This window comes from Cyanistes caeruleus, chromosome 5 (assembly GCF_971803275.1).
Source record: "Cyanistes caeruleus chromosome 5, bCyaCae1.hap1.1, whole genome shotgun sequence".
Classification (NCBI taxonomy): domain Eukaryota; kingdom Metazoa; phylum Chordata; class Aves; order Passeriformes; family Paridae; genus Cyanistes; species Cyanistes caeruleus.
Window position 1 is genome coordinate 23972626 of NC_141705.1, and position 24005 is coordinate 23996630.

Sequence of the window (24005 nt, forward strand, 5' to 3'; positions counted from 1 at the left end):
GTCAGCTGGAAAGAAATTTTGCTTTTAACCTTCGTAATTTGTGTGCTTCAATATTCCAACATTAAACGAATGCTGCGGGACTAATTATGGGGATTCCTGTAATCCACACACATTATAAGCCCTCTTAAGTCAATTGTACCTAAATTGTACTTAATTCTTGTTGCCCATAAAATGCTATGGTTCAGGATTACCCAATTAACGTAAGATGGTACTGTTAATATACTTGAAATAATTGAAGTACACAATAAAAACCCAAACCACACCATTCTAGATACTCATTCACTTTTACAGCTACACCTCTTTATCAAAACACATAAATCTGGAAGCCCAATTAGTGAAGTCTTTGTGTAGCCCTCAGGTTCGACAGGAGCTTGCAGTGAGCTAGAGAAACACAGGTTTGGTGCTCAGTGAGGCACTCAGCCACATGCCACACTTGTGGGATGGAACTGCTGCAAAGTTCTCACTTCCAGGCCTTTGATACCTGAAAACTATTTTAAGGACTACATCCTTGCCTTCTTTCATATATTTATTACAGCATCTTGGGAGATGGTTTGAGAGCATCTTTGAAGTTTTTCCTCAGGTATTTGCTTTTATTTTTTTTTTTTTTTTTGCAAGTTTGATAAATATATGGAAGATTGAATTTAGTGAAGAGTGTGCTGAGATTACCAATAGATAATCTGTACGATCTAGACTCACACCACCTCCCAGTGGGGTTAGTTAGCATCACTGGGATGTTATAATTTGGGGCTTTCTATTTGCATTTCACTATCTCCTCATGTCACTGCAAACAGGTCAGGGTCAGTTCCTGCCCCTCCATTCATGACACAAACAACTGCTTTAGTTTTTGCCCAGCACATGAAACCCTGGCAAGCCAGTAACAAGTCTGAAGAGCTCTGCCATGGAAGAACATCACAATCCATCCAGTCCAGCTCCTCTCCCAACACTGTGAAGGAGGTGGGGAAGGAAGAAGAGCAGAGGGGCAGCATGGAAAGAGCTCTTTGGAGGTAATATACTCTTATGCTGAAGTAATTGTGACCACTCTGTCCCAGGGGGAGCTGGCATGAGTACTCCCTTGGCTCGTTCCACTACATCAGTACAAAGGACCATGTGATCCTCACGCTGGTAGTTAATTTTTCAGCAGCTAGCTTCACCTCCCTTTTGTATAAAGTAAGCTGTTCTCCTACCTTAGATTTCTGAAACCTATTTTTTTCCTATTAAAAAAGCCCTTTAGTGAAGCAATGACCATTCTTACTGATACCCCTGCAAGGTATAAGCTGCAGGTAGCTGTAGGTACTGCCTTGCTTTTAAGCCCTGTCAGGCCTGGCTTGTGCAGTGCAAGCCCATAATGGCACAGGGTAAGGCTCCAGGCTCGCCCACGTGCCTTAAGGACAGATGTTCAGATGTGGCTTTGCTAAGCAGCAAGCTATCCTAGAAGCTATTCTGTGTTATATATATAGCATTGATGAAAACAGGGTGCAGAAAGGCCCAACATCCAGATTCCATGAGAGTTCACATTCCTATTAACTGAGGAGAGGGTAATAAATTTAACGTAACTCCTCAGCCTCAATTTTATAACACTTCTCTCTTGCTCCCCCTGAAATGCAGGATATTTTTCCTCCTTCTTCTCCAAGGCATGATATAGTGTTATGCTACTCTGTCAAACAATTACTGGATTCCTGCTACAGATACACTTTCATTGCTTCATTGGAAAGTAAAGCACTTCTGGGCAAAACATTCTCAATAAATATATGATGTGGTTTGATGTGTCCAGCAGTCATTAAACTAAAACAAACATAAAAACTCCCAGAAGTGAAATAAGCAGACTCTGAAGGAAGAACCAAAATACAAAATACTGCTTGTATTTGTACATGATTAAATTTATGAATAAAAGATTAATATCTGTGTGTTTAATTGAATAAAAAATTCTGTCACACTATGACAAGCTATTCCTTGTGAGACATTACAGAACAGACTAAGTTTTTTCAGTCTTTGAAAATTTTAGTTAAGCAAAAGAGCATTAAAAAGAGAAAAATGAATCCTTGGAATATACTTGAATTACAACAGCTAGTAATACATATCAATATAAATATGCATATATCAATTTGCACAGGATAAAACTGAATGGAGGAGCAAAGTGATACACACCCAGAACTGCTGCACACCATGTGCAGCCACTCTCAGTCACAGCTACAGCTGTCACCAGGCTAGCCCTAGCTTAAATTCTACCCACAAACACCGTGTTTCTGAAGAAAGAGGAGAGAAAAACTACCCAAAGCAAGGAAACACGTGGTGCTGATGGAGGGAGTTAGGTGCTGCTCAGTAAAGTCATTCTAGATTATTATATTATAAATGATGTGTTTCCTCCATTTAGGAGATTACTGTACTTAAGAATGACAGTTTTTAACCAATTTTTTTACTACTAAATGCCCACTGAATTCTTTGCCTACATGTTTGTGATGAGTTATCAAGCATAAAGAGATGCAGCTTGTTTTCACTGTACCCTACCTCAGTTGGATGCTCTGTTGGCTGTGGTACCATAAGCTGGTTGTGATGCTGAAGTACAGTCTTCAAATAATCTAAAACCGTCTGGCAGGGCACTGCATGAAACAAATTGCAATTACTGTATATTAGCTATAAAACACAAAATAGAACAACAGTATTAAATCAAGTAGTGTTCCTTAGTATCTGTTTTCTATGTTTGTGAGATTTATTTCAAATAGGAAATACTAATTTTGATTTATGCAGATATTTAATTTAATAAATGTACAAGTATTGTATTTCCTATAAAAAGATCTCTGAAATTACTTTTATTTCCTGCCCTCTAGTTTTCAAAGGGTTTTTCCTGAGTTTGAAATTATAATTACTACAAAAACAAATTAGGTCAGCAGTAATAATAATATTAATAATAATAAAAAAATAAATCTGTAAACACTGTAAAAATCCCAAACCATACAAAGGAGAAAACATTCCTTGGACCTTAACAATGCACTGATTAACATGTAAATATGCTCAAATGTTTTTCAAACTACAGTCTGATTAAATATACTAAAGAGATTCAATGACTTGTATACTTTAATTTCTACTCCCTCCCTCCTCCCAAATTTGTTATAAAACTAGGTGTTAGGCAAATTGCTTTATTTCTCCTTGCCCTCGTCCTCCCCTCTTTCCATTCCCATCACTCTCATCCATTTCAGTAGTGGTACCAACATCCTATTCCCTTCTGTTGAGGTGATAGGTTAATTAGGGATGATTCAATTATGGGTCTCTCTTAAGCAGATGCTGCCACATCCCTGATTAACTCTGGAGTATTTTTGAAATACAGCTCTTTTCTCCTGAGCCTGAAACACCATAGGAGAATTAAACAGATATTAATCCAACATTAAAACTGACTTGTGCAAGACTAAATAAGCATAGTTTTTAAGGTACCTTATGACTCTCACATTTTGTATGGGTTGTTTTTCTAAAGTATTTGGATTTAATCATAGCTTCAACTCGAAACCCAGAAGAAATATTTGTGTTCAGTTTTTTTATTACTATTTCTTGGCATTTTATTATTTCTTTACACTTGAAAAAAAATGTGGTGTTTTGGGCTTTATCTTAAGCTGGCAATCTGAAAGCAAGCACTGAAATATCTGAGAATGTCTGAAGGTAGGATTTATGGGTATTTTGCCCTCTTTTTTTGGCATTCACACCACACAGCTACTATGGCCCTGTCTAGGCAGAGAGGGTGCAGAACAAAATTACTCTGTGCAAAACAGACCCTTTACAGTGGGATAAGAGGAGTTACATCCAGCAGTCTGCATACAGAAGTCAAGCAAAGTTCCTGATATGATGAATAAATTCCTGTTATTGCACCCCACAGTAACTTCTCTGTAAAGACAACCCACCAGTGTATTTACCCCTGCTTCTGTTTTTTCACACAGTAAGTAATCTCACTGCAGGCTATCCAAGGATGTGTTTACCTGTGCTCTTCCAAGGGGATGGGGCTCAAGTGAGAAGACAACAGGAAATTACTTAACCTGTTGTGTCCCCAGCAGATGAAGTGCAGCTCTACTTTAACACTATGCTGCTGAAAAATGCCTTCTCATTACCAGTGAGAAACATGAAAGTATTAAAAGCTGGCCAATGCTTATAAAAACTTGTATCCTCATAAAAGCAGTAATGTTTTGAGCACAATGTTGTATGATTATTTTATTGGTGTAGTGACTGGAGGATGCTGATCACTTCTGACTTTAAAGCCATGACACAGCACTGTTTGCTGTTGGTACAAATAACCTCAGTCTTTCAAACACCAGGTGCTACCTGCAAATCCAGACTTCTTGGGCTGCCATATTAACTGAAGCCTAGAAAAAACCACAAAGAGGGCAGCACGAGGTGGAGAGTCAGAGCTTTGGTTTTGTTGCTGTGTCCCTCTTACAGCTCTGCAGATGTTCTCTTTGCTGAGAACTGTCTACACCAAACCCCATGTAACTTTGTAAGGGCCTGGGCATCCCAGCTGGGAAGATGAATAATAAACTAAGTCTACTTGTTTATTTATTTTGTCTATCTTTGATGTGGTCTCTACAGAGTTAACAAGATCATAGCCCCAAGGGCTGATAATTGTGCATGCTTATGCAGGTATCCACTATCAGGACATCACCAACAGGGATTTGTTCTAACTGTGGTAGTGGGAGAGATACCAACTTGTGTTGAGATAACACTTGTTATGATTTAGTAGAAAGCCTGTGGGGAAGGAGTAATTTTCCTGCCCATTAGGGAAGAAGTTTCCAGAGCCTTTTTTTTCTCAAAGTGTCAGCATCTCAGAATGGACACTGGGGATGGCAAAGTAGCCTAGCAGAGAATGAAAGGGCAAGGTCTTTGCAGGAGATAAAGGGCAAGGAGGAGGAGGGCCTACAGGGAACCTGGTGTGCCAGGGAAGGCTGGTCTGGCTAAGACCTTAACCAGGGCACATGTAGGAGGTTGTGTTTGCTGTTATCGATCCAAGTTTAAGACTTTGTTGCTATTCTAGGTATCTGTATGTTGTAACAAGTGCTTATTCAGCACAGCTTGTCACAGCTTTCTCTGCAGAGAATCCTAATTTCTAATAAATAGTTGAACAGTGACTGTGGTGGTCACACACTGTGCCAATGACAAAATCTAGGCTATGATCTCTCAGCCTGAGATGCCACACAGCACAGTGACTCCCTGGACTAAATCCAGACAGCATCAGTGGGTAAAACACAGTAGAACTCAAGTAGTCATCTCCCAGTGATGCAGTTTCTACCCACAGGAACATAAACTTGATTTCAAGTCTGCATTTTGTTTTCCTTTAAATAGATTTACAGAATTTTTGGAAAAGAAATGGAAAATGCCTGTTACTGTATCATGGCAGTTTTCCCAAATTTCCTAAACACAAATATATTTGTATTTTTAAATAAAGTTTTGTAATACAATATAACACCCTAAATATTGGCGATACTCATCAACCAAACTTCTCATCTCATCAAAATCATAGTTTGGCAAGATGTTACCCGACACTAATGCCATTATTCTGGTTTAGTACTCTATTAACTGAAGCTAGCATCAGCTGTGCAATTAGTTTGTCTCGGCTCAATATCAGGCCAATGAAACCATTACCATCCAGGACATCTCATGTCCTTTAAAAAAAAAAATCAGATCCTATTTCCATCTTTCAGTCTTCTTAAGCATCCAAAATATTAGAAAGCATAAAGAAAAATTACGGTCAGAAAAATTATGGTATTGTCTTTTTCATGTTTGGTTTAGCTCCTGAAGCGAGTTGTCCAAACCTCATGGTTTTGAAAACATGATGCCTTGGTAGCAGCTGCTTAGTGCCTCTGGTAGTAAGTTGATGTGTGCTTAGGGATGAAAAGCTGGGGTGCACAAGCAGCTACTGCTCTTCAGCTGTCCCAGCATTGGGAGGCAGTTGAGACAGGCACCTGAGGCTGCAGCCCCACATGAAGCTGATGATGAACATGTGATAACACCCAGAGTTACAATGGAAATGGAAAACATTTCTACTGGCTTACCATCATCATTATATTGGTGTGACTCCATCATGCTACCCTTCACAAGTACCAGAACAGAAATACTCAATGAGCAGTTCCCTATTACTGATAAAATATATTTCCATCTGATAATGGTCCAATCCTGTTACTAGGATGTCATATTTTTCCTTTATTTTGCCAGAGAAAGGAAGCCTTCTCTAGACAAATGCTCCAGATTTCATTTTAATTATTAATTTGCCACTGATCCAAACTTCTGCTTTTTACACATCACCATGAACTTCCCCTCTGATTTGTTTGTTATGTTTCTAACTGTTCTTTTACTTTCCCTCTGAACTGGTTGGCTTTGTAACCAACATTAAACTTTTCATCCTAGATAGTCTTTTGGGGCCTTCAGAAACATGCTTTTAATGTTTCCCTACTATCACCCACTAGGTTTTTTTTTTTTCTTTTTAAACCTTTGCCTCTAATAATCATTTCCAAAGTTTTATGAAGAGCCAAGAACATATCTATTATTGGTTTGAGCTGGGTTTTTGCTCTTTATAAATGTTACTGGGACACAATCACTTACACTGGTATCTGTCAAAATGAGAACTCTCATTTATCCTCCCAAAAATGCAGCCTCCAGAGTAAAATATTCCAGAGCTGTTTATATTGCCAAGGCACAGCTCTGTGAAGAGATGCTTGGGCTTGCTGTAAATAAGACACATCTCCAAGGTAAATAAAGTGTATCTCCAACCTCACTTGCAGCATCAGACAGTCCCAGTGAGAAGGGATGGCTCGCCCCCAGTGTGGCTGCGTGTCTCTCTGCAGTGGCCTCAGCCCCATAAACAGACAATAAGAAATCTGGTTATTCTGTTCATTAATAAGATTTTGTGCTCTGTAGCTGCCACTGGCTAGTATTCATTCCTCCTGGTGCTCTGCAGAAGATGAATCCCTTAGCACTCAAGACCATTTACCTCTGACTCACCAGTGAGGAGGAGAACTGGGAAGGGTGTACATCTCCATCCACCCCACTCAGGCCAGCAGCTGTTAGCTAAGACAGGCTCAGCACTGCACTGTGTCCTCCTTCACTTGACCTTGAGCGATGCTTCTCTCAGAGTTCATTGCAGGCCATTTCTAAATTGATGCTCGACTGTCAAAAAGATCTAACAAATGATAGGGAACATGCTGACGAGCCACAGGGCTGTGTGAATTTCTTATAACATTAATGGAGATGCCTTTGCTGCCTGAGATTTGGACAAGTGTGCACAGCTTGGATTATTTTAGCTCATATGGTTTTTTATTTCTATAGTCAGCTGAAAGCCAGCAAAAGCTGCATGGATGGTCCACGAAGGCAAGTTGTTTGGGGTGCGATGAGCTGGAAAAACAGCAAGGGGCAAGGAGAGATGTGGGTTACAATCTGTGGAGGAACTGATCTCAGTGCTCAAGAGCCTACAAATAGGGATATTTGTGACTGGATGGTGAAATAAAACCAGTACCCATTTGTAGTGAAAGGATACAGCAGAAATCAAAATAATTGACATTATATGTAGGAGGCTGTTAAAGATTTCCTAACGTGACCCACATGCCAGCTGAAAACAGGGAACAGAGAAAAATTCAAGCAAATATCCCATTACTTAAAAAATCCCTCTCAGCTGTGTTTTCCAGGCAAATAATTTAATTTCTATAAATCTGCATCTGAAAAGCCATTGCACTTTAAATTTTCTTTTGCAATAGATTTCTTCCAGAAAAAAGAATGTTCCCCTCCCATACACCCCTGGGATGTACACCTCTGCATAAACAGATTAAAAGAGATAAAACAAGGCAGCTGTGCATCTCATTTAAGTGATGCTGCCACATGTTCCTGTGGCTTTTATTTTTGCCTGTGCTCTCTCACTTTCCTTCTGCTCATTAGAAGGAGCCTCTTCTTGTGATCCTGTTCAGCAGTGAAGTCTTTGCTTTGGAAGGGACATCCTCTGTAAATTCCTCTAGTGCACATTTCTACTGGTAACTAGCAGGGAAACCAAAAAGTGCCCTGTGAGAAGGGACAGCAGTTTGTGCCACTGAAAACCAAATGTTTACTTGCAAAGGCCAAACCAAAGTTGAGCCCTGGGAGTTCATCCTTAACAAGCTGAACTTCAGCTCCCCACAAAACTCCCAAATTCTTGTGGGTTCGTATCCAGAAACGCAGAGAAAACAGATAAAGCAAGCCCTGGTCTGCTGCAATTACATGTTTCAATAAGTTTTGTACTCAGGTTGGTTTAGCAAAGTAAGCTGTCACCCCCAGCAGCAAGCAAAGCCGTGCTACAAGTTCAAAGGGATTCTTGTGCCAAACACTGAGTGACCGCGCTCGAGGCTCTCTCTTCTCACAGCAACTTCACACTTTGAAGCTGAACAGCAGAACAAGGCCACAGATCAGACCAAAACATCCAGAACATCAAGGGAAACCAAAGAAGTGGTTAAATGTGAACATCAAGAAAAAGGACAAAAAAAAAAAAGGACATGAAAAAGTTTTCATCATAACCCTTGATGGCTGCTTTATCTACACTGTGGCTGTGGTAGGCTCTTTGGAAACATGAGGCTCTGAAAGTATAAAGGAGACAGGATTTGCAGGGAAAAGTAGTATCTTTTATTAGATCATCCAATAGTCAGGAAGAAGAGTGAAGCTTTGGGCATACAAAACCTCCTGGAAAACTTGTCTGACTTTTCCAATTACGTTGATATTAACCCTACCTGCAATCTCACTTCGCTTTGGCTGCTTCCAGCCACCATGAATGCAGTCTCTAATGGGTGACCAGGACTCAACATTTGGGGGGGTTTTCCTTCCCCATCCCTCTGCTATTTGCTGGAGTATTTTTTGCTGCTGGGCTAACAAAGTAAGAATAACCATTGTATTTATCACACACGGCTCCATTTACTTACTAATTTAGACCTTTTCACTACTTTCAGACGGGTTTATCCAAAACCACACAGCAAAGCTGGGAGCAACAAGAGGCAAACCCTACCTCATGATTATAGACCTTTGCTTTAATCAAATATTATTTAGATTTCTTTTTTGGATATTCTCCCTTTCAGGTAAAAAAGTGTGAGAAAATCATGCTGATAATAATGAAGAACTGTTTAATATCCTCATGGTTGAAATCCACATCTTGTATGCAGCTCCACAAATATGTCTTTAAATTCACTACTGGGAAAGTATCCCAGCCACAGTAATTTCTATACAGAGAAAATAAACTAGGAGATACTTTTCTCCTCATGTGGATGGATTACTTTGTTTTGTTCTTAATGACCTCAAAACCTTAAAGAGCCAATGGTAAGTTTGCCAAACTCCTTCCAGGAATTACCTAAACTTTAATTATTTTTCAAAAGAAGACAAGGTAACACACTGAATGAAAATGTTCCTCTTATGTTCAGTCGAACTGAACATAATAAACTGAAAATGTTTGGTTAATATTTTGCCCTAAAAAAAATAAGTATTGGGGAGACTGGACAAGTTGAAAGAAGTTGCACTGCTTTAAACCCCAAGCACTGACATACAAATTTTTCTTCTGGAACAATTAAGATTTCACACAAATTTAAGTATTGTTTCAGTCAAATCAAATGGGGTTTTTTTGAGAAGAAGACATCTACCCATCCAGGAACCAAAATATATGGGATATTTTATCCATGTAATCATTTCTCTCCAGTGGTGATCTGCCAAAGAGTGATACTAGGCTGCAGGCAAAAAGCTACTACAGAACTGAAGGGCTTCTACAGCAACAGGGCAGACTCCTGAAAACTGAAAAATCTTATTTTCTGTGTCCAAAAGCTACAGGAGAATATGTCTTCTGTAATATTTGTTAAAAAAGAAAAAGAGTGTCACTGCCTTCAGATCTGCTGAGAAAACACCCTTTTTCGTGTAGTCTCTTTGTGAGCCCTGCTTTGTAAAGCTAGAGGCAGAGACGTATAGCGGCAACTATTTTTAGATCGCAAACTCTCATGGATTTTAAAAGGGCTTTTGCATATGGAAAGTAAAAAAAAGAAATGCAAAGTATTTCAGGAGAAGGATAAAATGATTCATATTATACAGCAGAAGGGAGGGGTTGGTGCTTTTATACCCTGCTGGTAGAGTTGCTAGTGGGAAGCTCAGTGACTGTGGGGAGGGCACTGCCACCGCCCCACAGGGTCCCCTGCCCGCCTCATCCAGCAGCTCTGGACTAGCTCCCCAGGGATGAGAACAGAAACCACTACATAAAAAAAAATCCTGCTCTTTCAGTGGCTCGATGGAGAGAGGGTGGCAACCTTCACTCTCTAGCTGCCACCTTGGTGGCTTCTCCCCCATGCTCACCGCCTTCCCTGGCCCATCGGATGGCCTGCATGAGGTGGGGGTGAACGGGCAGGGAAGAAAGTTTGTGCTTTGAGATTACTTTGATGTTAGAGATGGTGGCAGACAATACTGACACTCTGCAGAGGGCTTTCTGCCTCCCTCCTGAGGCATGCAACATCTTGATGGGAAAAAAAAAACCCAAAAAAAACCCAAAAAGGGACAGAGAACAAGCTCCTCTTTACAAACAGAGCTGGGCATTTCAAGTCACAGAAAAATTTCTGCCAGCTTTTTTGGTAGTAAAAGCTCACAGGAGGAAAATGAACATTAGAGACAAAAATAATTAGACATTACCTTTAGTTGATTTTTTATTAACTTTGCTTAGTGGTGGCTGTGTGACTGCATGAGCATCTCTGTCCTACCATGTAGCAAAATCTGAGAGAGCTTCTGTGGCTCTTAACACTTCTGCAAACACATGGGTCACTTCAGATCTATTTGGATATGTCACCAGGAAGCAGCAGATGTATCTGATGATGATTTTATGTTGGCAGACGAAGTCCTACCCCCTTGCACATGTTTTATGTTTGTCAGCTTCTTTCATACACTGTAAATAAGGAGTTTCATGACTCATGGGGGGTGTAAAATGACTATGATTATGCACATTTATCACTTTTAAAGGGAGATGAAGGCTAAATATGATGACCCAGGTAAATACTTGCTGCTTAACCCAGAATTAATCCTAGCAAAATACAGGCAATCACAACAGGATTCAAATGACAAAGAACTAAAGAACATGAATATAATTAATTCCAGTCAAAATGGTCTAATGGAAAGTAGATCCTGCCAGACTAACCCGATTGTCATTCCTAGATAAGTGTATAGATTCACCTGAAAAACTGGGCTGAGCAGATACCTGAAGGAGTCCTGAAGGACATGTAATCTACTACCATGAGTTAGTTGATTGCAATAGTAGCAACACTCAACACCAGCAGACTAGACCACACATATATTAGGTACCTGCTACTGACATCTCCAATATTTGTCATTGCAGGAATCATCATTAATGGACATGTTTCTAGAAAGGCCCAACAAGGACTAACAACACCTTCAATACTATTCAACATTTCTAACCAGTATCACAAAGTTAATTTAAAAACAATTAGAAAAATTCTGGCTGATATGGAAATTGACAAATCAGCAAACAGTGGGCAAGTGGGACAGTCAGAGCAATCTGGAACACTTAGTACACGAACACAGACAAATACAAAGTGTGTACTTCTAGGAAGAAATGTGCACAGAATGAGAAGCTCAGCTGCACAACCCACCAAAGAAACCATGGGTGCGAGCAAAGAGTCTATTCACCTTTGATCAGGCTCACAGGAACATATTGCATGCATTTCCAGTGCACAGATTTTAAAGAAATTAGCAGAAGGGGCAAAAAAACCAAAAAACTGCAAAGAAGGATTCAAGTGATTTCAGGAGTTTCAAACAGTACTGTTTACTTTGTTTATTTAAAATGGAAATTAAATCAGTTTTCAGTCTGTAAGTACCTTCAATCAGAAGAAGTACCAAGACCTATAGAGCACTTCATTTAGTGGAGCAAACCATAAAAGTCAATGGCTAAAAGCTGATTTCAGGTAGTCAGGCAAGGAACAAGGCACATATTTTCACCAGTGTAATTAACACTGGAACCAAATGTCAGGTAAGAGATACAGCCACTGCTCACCAGAGACTGGAGGCCTTCTGAGATACCACTTGAGTCAAATACAAGTTATGCATTAGTGAAAGTCAAAAAAATTACTGTGTTCAGCACAGGTGACTGAATGAAAGCTGTCAGTCAGATTACAGACCCTACAGGACCATTTCTGGTCTTACACACCTGAAGGTAAGACTCAACAGGAGTTGAAATCCACACAATTCCCTTTGTCATGCAGTACCAGATGATGTACTAACCACTGCTGAAACCAGTGAGAGTGCATGAGTTATGGTAACTCTGTATTTTTGGGAGGGGTGAGGGAGTTACTCTAAATTTTGGGTTTTCCTTGCACTGAACAATGCTGCTTATGGGATTTGCCAGTATCCTTATCGACCAATGCACAGAAGAAAAACATGATGTGATATAAATAATGCATAGTACATCACTGAGAGCTGGGGAGAATTATGAAGACTACTGCTTGCATTTTGCTCAGATTTTGGAACTGCCTCTACATTTTGGGGCAGTAGTTGGTTACTGCCTTCTTCCTTTCTGCATAGTTAGCATCTTTGAAGTATTTTCTCTCTTGCAGCTCATACTGTACTATACATGCTTTTCTGCCATTCAGAGATCAATTCAATTAACTTTTCATGGATCTACCCCAAGCACCACAAATTCAGGTAAAAAAGGAGCAGTTCCCTAGTGTTTATACATGACAAAAGCATGTTGTATGCTTCTTTCTTTGCTAAATTCCTATTTCCTTTTAGTACTACTATTTGAGGTGTATTTTTGCCTGTGCTGGAAGTTTAGAAAATACAGGTCCAAGATACTTTGTTCTTATCCCATACCACTCTTCAAGTATCTTGGCTCACCTGAACAGTGAGAAGTCCTAGGTCTAAAGACCAAGAAAAGCTTTTCACAGAAGGGGCTTCTATTTGTTTCTTTCTCTCTCCCAGTGGCTTCTACCTATTGCTGAACTGGAAAGTTGTTGTTAGGCTTTTATTTTTTTTTATTTTTTTTTCAGATTTATTTGAAGATGAATGGAAGGAGATGTATTAATGCTTCTCACTAACTAGCAGCAATTTAAGAGAAACTGTTCAAGGTAATAGCCAAAATTATTTCAGGTAAAACTATGGATGTAACTTTGAATAGTAGAAAGTAACCAAAAAAAGGAGCCCCAAAAGGAAATTAGGTTTATAAGCTGCAATGTCACTTGCAGAACAAGACAGATAAAGAGTTATGAAACATATATTTGAAATTAGTATGACAAACCACCTGATATTTGGAATTTGGGATTACAAGTATATCCCCACCAGAACACACCTTAATAATGTAGGACTTAATATTCTTAGAGGCAAGTATCAGCAGATAACTTTCCACTGGGCACAGCTATAGAAATTTTGGCTGGAGACAAATTCCAGTGTCTGATCACTATGAATGCAACCTTTAAAAATGACTAGAACTTGAAATAAACTATTACCCACACTATTTTTATCACTGAATGGCAACATTATGTGGCAGGAGATTATTTACCTGGAATGCTCTCCAACTTTCTACGAAGCTCTTCATTTTCTTGTTGCAATGAAATTACCTCCTGCTCTAGCTCTTGACACCGAGGGCAGTAACCTTCTTCCTCTTCCTCCTCTTCCTCCTCTGGAAGTGTAGAAGATGATGGATGACCGTGAGATTCCGATGTTGCTGGAGATGTCCATCCACCTAAAGTGTGTACTGGAGAGGCTGAAAGTGGATCCACATCTGCCAAATGGCTAAAATCATTTATTGATGAGGTGTTCTGAGAAGGGAAGCTCCCAGAAAGCAAATAGTTCTGAAGGGAATCAGTAAAAACTCTCAGAAAGGCTGAGGTTTGTTGTTTCTTTTGCATATACTGCATCTCTATGTCTAAAATGTCTGATGTCTGACTATGGACCATTTTCCCGAGCTGACATTGCTCTTGTCTTTCACTATAACTTGGGTTTTCCTGCTTTATACAAGAAATCATGGACTGAGAGTGATTGTTGTCCAGTAGTTTTCCACCACAATTTAAGAGACTTAGAACCCGGCTGCATTGTTGAGCAAAGGCATCCAGAATCATTCGACTCTCTGCAACAAAAGAAAAGATGAATCACAGAAACCTAATGCAAAAGGTTATGCCAGGCAGTAGCAGCTAGATGAATGTACACAACTGTTTACAGTAGCATGCATTTTATTTCTGAACATATTAAAATGATGGCTTCTGCTTTAATACTTCTGCAACACTGTGATTTAAAACAATCCTGACTCTGTTTCTATTTTGAGAGTGCCCTTGTGCCCTTGCTGTTAATCAGAAATGCAATGTGATGATAGACACAGCTTACTAACATCTTTCAGAGGGATTAAGTGAGGAAAATGGGGAAGAAATACAAATTACATCCAATTTGCTACAAGTTCAAGTAAGTACTGCCCTGAAAGTAATTTGAAGCTGCTGGAGGGCATTATCTGTACATCTCTGTAGGACTTTGCACCATACCTTTGTCCAATGCCCAGTTCCTCTCCAACAAGGCTTCCAAGCCTTGTTTTTTCTCCTTTTTGTCTCTGATGCACTTGTTTGACATTGGGCACAGGACACTCCACACAACTGACCCTCAAGTCTATGGAATTTGCTTCTGTTCCTTTTGCTCTAGGTTCCAGATGTGTCCAGGAGCTACTCAGAGAGATAAGCAGAAACCCCTCTTCTTAAATCAAGCAAAGGCATCCTACAGGTTTGTGGGCAGGCCAGTGTGGCACAGTGGAGAGCAGAGTTGTTCAAGATGCTCTGCATACAATCAGGAAACTCTGCATTGGGTTGTGCAGCAGTTTCTGGAGACAGCAGCTCAGCTCTGGAAGTAGGATAGGGATGCCGTGCTGCACCTAGTCAGCTCTGCCTCTCATGACAGGAGGTGTCATGTCTCAGGGAGCAACAGCAGCTACAAGCTGAACCTCCAGAGTGGGATGGCTCATTTCTGCAATGTCTACACATATACCTCAAGCTGCTAGAATACTTCCAGAACCCAGACAGAAAATAACCAAGATATTTATGACACAACTTGTTAGGCTCCCCAGTAAAAATAGTGCCTTTTACATTTTTTTTTACCTTATTCAAAGCTAATTTCCTCTAGGTATCTAAACAGATTTAACTAATATTTTGCATAAGAAAAAAAGACTGGTGGGTTAAAGCGCTGCCAATTTTGGAGAGCACTTCTCAGGCAGGCTTGACTTTTAAAAAGTGACAAACACATTTACTTTTGAAAAGGCAACCTGCTACAGATACATGAGACTAAGCACCCCAAACCTTCATTTAGTGCAACTTCATCAGTAGCCTCATCACACGCATAATACATAAAGAACAGAAGTGTTCAGAATTCAGGCCTTTAAGAGGTGGCACTTTTCACAGCCATTTCTTCAAGATCCAGAAGATACACTGTCTGGTGGAAAATCTACTTCACACTGAGGCCAGTACAGCTGGCCTGAAGAATATTTGAAACAACACTAATTTGCATTTGTACCATTCTCCAGATCTCTGTGAAGAGGGCAGGGCTGAAGCAGCATACAAATACTTTCAGTCTCAAATGCAGCCAGAGGAGACCTCCCTGGCACAAAACCAGCAGATGTGGTCTCCTGAGGACTAAACTGAAAGAACAGGAACCTGAGGTGGGCAGAACAAGCCCCAGCCCAGTGCTGGGTCATGAGGCTGCCTGGGGCCATGCAGGGTTTGCCCAGGGACTCCATGGGAAGAACTCCAGTGGCCCTAAGACCACTTCAAGTATCCTCACCATCACACTCCTGTAGAAGAGTTCAGACTAACAAGGGCAGATTTCTACAACACATCTTTGATCCAAAGCATTATGCAATACCCTCTGTCCACACTGTGAACTCCACGGGGCAGAAATGCACAGGCACTGTGCCCCCTCTGCAAGTGGGTGCCCATGAGGTGCCAGGTGCTTCTCTTTTTCTACACTAACCTGAGGCCAGATGTCTTTAACCCTTACAATCAATTCAACTGCAAAACAACACAGCAGATGTAATATGAATTAAAAGAACAGAATCCTAGTGACATGGCAGCTTTAAGATAGATACGCCAAAATGAAATCAGGAAATTCAAGCATCACTAGCAACACCAAGCAAGATGTGCTTTCTTTGCCTTATTTCTTTCCACATTTCCCCTTTAAAATTATTACAAGATGATATTGACTGGAACTTTGCAATTCTACTACAGAATGGCTTTTCATTCATTTTAATCCTATAATCTGATTCCAGACCTGAAGTCATCTATACTGTTTGTATTTTAATCATTATTGTCCCTGCTCACAAAACAGTTACGTATTCTTTGCATATCCTTGTTGCATGGGGACAAGATATGAATGAAACAACTAAAAAGGGATTAGACTATCATAAGAGATGTTACTCTAATATTACGGTTTATTCTAAAAACAGCAAAACGTAACCTGACATTCAAATTACTAGTTTTGAAGAATACCAAAATACACATTAACACCAGTAAAGATTAAAATAATTATTAGTTTTGTTCTAAAATTTAATGCACTAGGCACATTCACTGTGATAGTGGCTTAAAATGTAACTGAAATTTTATCCAGAAATGACATTATTGATTTAATCTTCAGTATCAGTTCTACTACAATGACACAATAACAGCAATTACTGTTTTTTTTCTTAACTTTTCTTAACCATACTCAAAGACATAAAAATGAGCCACGGCAAAGTAGGGCTTGTTTGAAAGGCTGACCCAGAGATGCACAAATGCTTTCTTTCTGGGGGCTGCTGGACAGCAATAGCGAGGGATGCTCTCAGCAATATTCTGGAAATATCTGTCTCTGTGCTGAGGTAGGTTCTGATTTGAAGAGACTTCTACACCAGTAATGGTGCACACACCCACAGTCTGATCAACCCTAAATGAGAATGATAACAACAGTTCTTTCTTATGATGGAGAAAAAAATAAAAACAAATGGTGCCCATTTAGCATATATTGTAGAAATTGGGATTTCAGCTTTTATACACTGACTATAATTAGAAATGCAAGCACTGTGCAATGTCTAATCACTTAAGAAATGACAAAAAGTTGTTTTTATGTGATTACTACTAAATAAACACCAATCTATGATTCTTAATAGATTTAATATAATGTATGTATTTTCTATGAAAGTAGGATCCTATTGAAATCACTGCACTGGACTAAAACAGTGTAAGCAGTTTATTAAAGTCTTATTGTGATATGCCTTTTCCCTATTACCTTGCTCACCAACCATGTAATTCTAATGTCTCAGACCCCAGAGTCTTTAGTCTTACAGAACTTCTATCGACTTTAACTAGACATTTGCCTGGAGGTGGACTTGCTGGATAAGACCCATAAAGTGCTAAGAGAACGGGATTAAATTGCTAAAAACATAAGTATTCCTAACTAGATTGTTTGAGACCGCAAGCAACCAGAAGATACTATCATATGGCAAATGGGGTATCAGCTCCCAGACACAGCATTCATCTTCACATCTTTTTCTCATTGGACTAGGGGAAGTTCTTAACTATTCAACTGCCAGAATGAAAACAGGGTTTAGTATGAGCAAACATCTGAAGCTGAATCTGATAACTTACACTAATGCATCAGAAAAGATGTCTGGAAAATTTGGCAGGTAAAAATTCAGCTATTCCCACACCTAAGGATCTTTTCAATACTTAGATCAGACAGCTTTATTAATAAGCATTGTGTTGGGTCTCAGTGGCTCTGGATTCAGGTTGTGGCTTTTCCATAGTTTCCTTTGTATTCTTGGGAAGCTGGTTTAAAAAGTCATCTTTATAAGTATTGAGTGGGTCTGAATACCATACATTCTCCCCCGCAGGGAATGTATTCATTGGTATTTAATTTTCAGCAAGATTGTGACGTTCAGGTTCCTTAGCAATTTCAATCATCTCACTCTTCACCTTGCAATGATTCAGCCCTCTCACCTGATTATTTGTATTTCTTGATTTGTTTATTATAATATTTTTATTAATTGAGATCTTGGGGCAGCAACCTTCAGCCCCTCAAACTGGCCTTTATCCGAGCATAGAGACTTGGTAATTTTTACATTTTTAGATATGACCATTGCTGTAAATATCTGTGCTTAGGTCACAAAATTGAGAGCATCTGACACCTCCTATGACCATGCATTGTTTTCTTGGGCATTTTGCATGAAGATCATTGAGACAGTCCAGTAGATTAAGACTACAAGCGTCTGGCCATTTCAGTACTCATCTGTGAGAGCTACTTCCAGATGAAGGCTCACAGTTCCTATGGAAGGGTCAAAACACTGATTTTCATCTTTGCAGTTCACAGAACAACCTGTTTTTCTGTCTGGGCAGAACAGAACTTTATAAACTGGTAGTTTCAAACATGCCATGGTTTTGGCATTGCTAACAGGTGTTACCAGCTCTGCTCTTCTTCCTCTGCTCTCCAGGAAGGCCCACCCTAAATTTTAAGCTGCACTGCAAGGTCTACATCACGCTTTCTTAAGGAAAAGGATTTTGGTAGATTATGGTACTGTCCAATGCACATACTACCAAAGACAGAGATACACAATATTTTCATACTAGAAAAATAATCTGGATAGATTAATAAATAACTGATGTTTTACAGAAGAAAATAGGTATCTGCTGGTGCTTTGAATGAATCCATCCATGTGGCTCACAACAGCAGCAGCAGTCAGAGTAACCTCTAGAGGAGAGAGAAGGATTGTGTTGCAGTGCAGCTTCACATTTCTCATTTTAAGATGACATTTCTCATACAGGATCTTTCCCCACATGATGAGATCTCAAGCTAGATTTTTCTTCACCATGGCACTGGGTAGAGAATTCCTGCTATTCCTCCTTTCTCTAGCCCCTCTCCCTGCAATTCTGCTGGAGTCTGGAGGTGAGAGTGGTCTCTTAAGAGAGCACCTGAGGGGAAATCTGGTTAGTCTTGCAATGAGTTCTAACCATTAGCAAAAACTGCAAAAATATGGAAGCATCTTTAGTTGTGACTGTGTTTGAGGTGCTCACTTTTCAAAAGCAAACTTGGAGCTGTGAATCCCAAGGGGCCAGAAATGTCATGCCTGAAGTTTAAGAATCAACTGCATTAAGTGTTTAAGTTGCTGGCAGAGTTAGGCATTCCAGCAGAGGTGTTTTACTAGCTATTTCCTCACTGTTGCCTGCACAAGTGAGAAGGAATCAGCAAAAAGGGGTATCTCTGAACTTAGGAAGTGGGTGTTCCTACAAAACTGCCCTACAGCACTCCACTTACTTTATTCAAGTAAGCACCTGCCAAGTGCTGAGGATAAACTAAGTGGGAAAACTGTACACATCATGGATGTGACTGCCTTGTGGAGAATGCACAAGCAGCTGGACACCTACTAAGGGGATGATCTGTGCCTCCCTACAACACTTGAGATGAACCTCTGGCTAAGAGATGTTCTGGCTCTGTTCCACTTGCTACTGTGGGGAGCCCAGAGACCCCACAGGTGCATGGAGAACATGCAAATGCTCTCACTCTCCAGGGGCAAAACCCCAACTCTGGTTCCCCAGAGGCAGCCTGTGCTATTAAACTGGCTCACACATTAGTTAAGAGAATTTCAAGCCTCTGGACAATGGGGCTTCTCCACATACATACAGCACTGGGGTCCCAGCTAGCTTCCTGCTCATCTTAGCAGTGCTACAGCTCCCAAGAACAAGGTACATGGTGTTAATCCATCACCAAGCAGGAAGGATGGGCATATAGCTCAGCAAAACATCCCTACCTCTGGGATTAAATAACCAGGAGATCTAAACATTGCTTATTGGTTTTTTGTTTGTTTGTTTGTTTTTTATTGTCACAGAACGTTTTGGGTTGGAAGGGACCTTAAAGTTCACCTAGTTCCAAAGCCTTTGCTGTAGGCAGAGATATCTTCCACTAGACCAGGTTACTCAAAGACCCATCCAACCTGGCCTTAAACACTGCCAGGGATGGGGCAGCCACAGCTTCTCAGGGTAACCTGTTTCAGTGGCTCATCATCCTCACAGTAAAAAAAAATTTCTGCATATCCTAAATTCGCCATCGTTCAGTTTGAACATATTACTCCTTGTCCTGTCGCTTCAGTTCCTCTTGAAGAGTCCCTCTACAGCTTCCTTGTGGGCTCTCCTAAGACACTAGAAGGCTGCTATGAGGTCTCCACACAGCCTTCTCTTATCCAGGCAGAATTTCATAGTTCCCTCACTTTCTCAGCCTGTCTTCATAGGAAAGTGCTTCAGTCCTCTTACCAACTTTGGCACTTAAACCTGAGAAAGGCTGAGTTGGGACCCATACAGGAACATAAAGTAAAGCCTGAACATGCAGTTGAAGGGACAAGGACTTTAGAGAACTTTGGTGCATGAATGGCAGTTCCTTCACTATCTCTTTAGCACAGAACTAAACCAAGACAAGCTCCAAAGCCTGCTCTAGTGCCTGGTTAGCACGATGTCGTCATGGAAAGAAAGTCCAAACTTCTGCTCATCAAAGCCCAGAGGGTTTTGCTGTGAATATGGCCTCATATATCATCTGACCAGACAGCTGAATGTTTTCCATGGCGTAATCTGCTTCTGTAAAGAAATGTAGGTGTCACATTTATCATAAGTGTTTTGATTGTGGGCCAAAAAGAATAGTTAAATACCACCATTTAAGCATTTCATATAAGAAGCAATTTCATGAGGAAAGATGACCTTCTGCCACGGATGACGGAACTATGCCCCAGAGATGTGAATTCTCTGGCTAATCTATTCAAGTGTTAAACTTTTTTGGTAAAGTACTTGAATTTTTTGTAACAAGACATTATAAATTCATCCAGAACAAGGCTACTTCTAAGCCAAAACAGGCATTAAAACATAGCCATATATCCTATTAACTAGCATATCTCCCAGTTTAGTAAGGAAATGTCATCACATTTGTTACAAAGGCAAACAGCAACATACCAAAACAGGATCCAATTTTTCTAAATAAATAAATCAATGATGTGTCAAAAATTAACAGATGAGTTAATATACCCGATGTTATCAAAACCAGATGGTGCTTCATAATATTCATCCTGTTCAGTCAAACCCTGAATATATTCTGGACCATCAGTATATAAAATAGGATGCTGCTATTTGTGATGGCAAACAAAAGCAATCATGCCTGCCAAGCACATACTATAACAGGCAGCATTTCAGCTCTGCTAGACAGAAAGTAATTAGAATGCTTTTAATGTCCAAAAGAATGATGCTGATAGGCTGCCACAGATGTGTAGATTTATGAATATTTATATGGTGGTTTATAGCTGACACTTTTATCAGTTGAAGAAGATAAAATATCTGCCTGACTCAAAAGCTTGACAGTCAGGTTAATAAAATCTCATTAAAGAGAATGACCTATGCAATTATATAGGATTTATTGTAATTCATTTTTGATTGTACTCTGCTTAAAGATGCAATTTCCCATTTCCTGATGCCAAATTTAGGTTGCATATCAAGATCTACGTGGTTTTTAACTCCAAGCCATCACTAGAGGAAAGATACGCGTTCAGCATCTCGGTATCTTACACCTTTAAAGAAAAAAAAATAAAAAATAATTTGATCGCCTGTTTGTCACTGCATCTTATGAAAACGGTGCAGGCAAGCAGCCGATCTATTTTCTTCCTGTTAAAATCACCACCTCTCTATCAGCAGCCTCTCCATTACCAGCAGCTCCTCCGGTAGCCGGCCCCAGCCTGCCGCCCTCCCCGGCGGAGCGGGGCCGAGCGGAGCGGAGCGGCCGGCCCGGGGCTGCCCCCGTCCGCCCCCGCCCGCCGCCGGCAGCAGCTCCGGCTCCGGCTCCGGCTCCCTCCCGCAGGTGCGCACCGGCCGGCGCCCGCCTGCCCCGCCAAGTCCTGCACAGCCCCCGCCGCCCCCTGCCCACCGCCCCGGGCCCCGCCCGCCGCGCCAACTTCAGCGAGGCCGGCCGGACCCGGCCGGACCCGGCCGCCCGCCCCGTCCCCGCCGCACCCAGCCCCGCCGCGGGGACCCCGCGGCCGTCGCGCCCTTCGCCAGCCGCCCGGGAGAGGGCTGCGCGTCGCCGGGGGGAGCCCGCAGCGCCCATCCCGCTCCCGCCTGCTGCAAAGTGCCCCGCGAAGTTGCGCGGAGGAGAGAGAGGAGTTGCGGGTACCTGCGCTCAGCTCCGCGCCGCCGCCCCCCGCCACCGCCGGGCAGGGGCCGTAGCGGCCCGAGGAGCTCGGGGCCGGCGGCGGCGGCCGGGGGTGGCCCTGGGCAGCGCCGGGGGCAGCGCCGGGGCGGGCGGGCCCGTTGGGGAAGGGGCCGTGCGGAGCGTAGGGCAGCGGCTCGGCGGCGTGAGGGAAGGGCTGCCCCGCTCCGCGCCCGCGGGGCACCTCCACCATGGTGGGTCTCTCATAGCGCTTGGCCAGCGCCGCCCGCTTCCCGGGGAAGGTCTTCAGGACGCTGTAGGGACCCCGCTGCTTGTAGATTTTGGGGGTGCTGGGCCCCTCCTCCGCCGGCTGCATCTCCTCCTCCATCCTCCGCCGCCTCCCGCGGCGCGGCCCCGCTCCGGGGCTGTGTCTGCCGCCGCCGCGGCTCGTCTCTGTGGCACGGCGGAGCCCCGGCGCGGCGGGGCGCCGGCCTGATTGACAGGCGGCCGCGCCAATGCCTGGAGGGAGACGGGCGGCGACCGGCGAGTGTTTGGGGTAATCTCTGCTAATGGCAGCGGGGCGGGGAGGCGGGCGCTGGCGGGGCCGCCGCCGCCCCCGGCACCCCCCCGCGGGGGCAGGTGAGCTGCCGGGCGGGGAAAGAGCGGCCGCGGGGCCCCCCCGCCTCCGCCCGGCCCCGGCCGGCCCGAGGGGACCCCGGGCTGCGAGACCGCCCCGCCCCGCCGAGCGACGGCCGCCGCGAAAAGTTTGTGTCCCCTCGGCCGGGCGCGGAGCCCCGCCGCCAGCCGGCCATCCCTCCCTCCCTGCCTCCCTCCTTCCCTGCCTTCCTCTCGCACACGGAGCGAGCCGCGGGCCCGCCGCCCCGGTTATTAGAGGTGGAATAAATAATGCCATAAATAAAAGTATTTGGGAGTCCAGGACCTGTCAGAGTTGATTAGGGCACAGAGGACATTTTCTTTCTCATTATGCAAAAGCATTTCATGGCGAAATAAAAGAGGTTTCGCCGTAACTCATGCATGTCAGATTTCCAGGAATCCGGGAGATTAATCACATTTAACATCATTTGCAACGCCCCCCGCTCGCTTTTTGCAAACTGCTTAAGTGCGGCGGACGCGTGGGGCGCAGGCTGGTCCCGCGTCCCCCGCTCACGTTCCCCCTGTCGCCTGCCCGGGCCCTTTCAGGGACACTTAAGAAATAATGAAACGATGGTGAAAGACAGGAGGAGAATGAGATGCCATCGAGAGACGTTTCTGAGAAATGGTGGAGATCTGGGTGAGATGGGAGGCAGCTGAAAGCGAATGATATGTTGAAGAAAAATAAACGATAACAAACTGCTCACTTGCTCTCTCCATTCTTTTCTGCTAAGCAATTTTATATTTTGCATTACCATTTCCTTTCTTCTGTCCCACTTCTCGCCTGCTTCTGTTGCTATAATTTATCAGGATTACAATAAACCCTCTGGCTTGTGGAAGTAAAATTGCAGAACACCTTAGCTGTATTTAAGTGGCGGCAGTGGGAAATCATTCCTCTGTCATCACGAGGAGTTTTGGCCACTTATTGTGGTCACTGCTCTCCCATTTCAGCTTTTTTTATTTAGTCAGAGTCGGGCTCGCTGGTAATGAAATGCAGCCCTTCTCTGCTGGTGGTAATTAACTCCTGCAATCTTCAGCCCATCTACTGCAGGAAAGTGGAGTTAAGTTCTACAAGCCAGGCATTCTTTTCCTGCAGGGTGTACCAGGAGCTGGGCTAGTTTTGGTTTTGATTTTTTTGACAAGTAGAATAAATCGATTCCTTGTTGCAGCCAAAAGCATCTGAGTAAAGGCTAGTGTAATAGAAATAACTGTTTTACCTAAGCAAA

The 24005-nt window shown here is 42.4% G+C and overlaps 1 protein-coding gene across 2 annotated transcripts in view; it reads right to left on the reverse strand.

Moving 5' to 3' along the window:
• BEND4 (BEN domain containing 4) overlaps positions 1 to 22567 on the reverse strand; it is a 30319-nt gene extending 7752 nt beyond the window's left edge. The window contains exons 1-3 of one of the 2 annotated variants that reach the window (XM_086891171.1): positions 22153 to 22567; positions 13514 to 14080; positions 2506 to 2597 (exon numbers count right to left, since the gene is read on the reverse strand). In XM_086891171.1, the coding sequence (XP_086747297.1) occupies positions 2506 to 2597; positions 13514 to 14080; positions 22153 to 22516 (1023 nt within the window). In that variant the 5' untranslated portion in view covers positions 22517 to 22567. The remainder of the gene's footprint in view (positions 1 to 2505; positions 2598 to 13513; positions 14081 to 22152) is intronic. The other variant, XM_086891170.1, reaches the window with a different exon arrangement.
• Positions 22568 to 24005: the final 1438 nt, after the last annotated feature.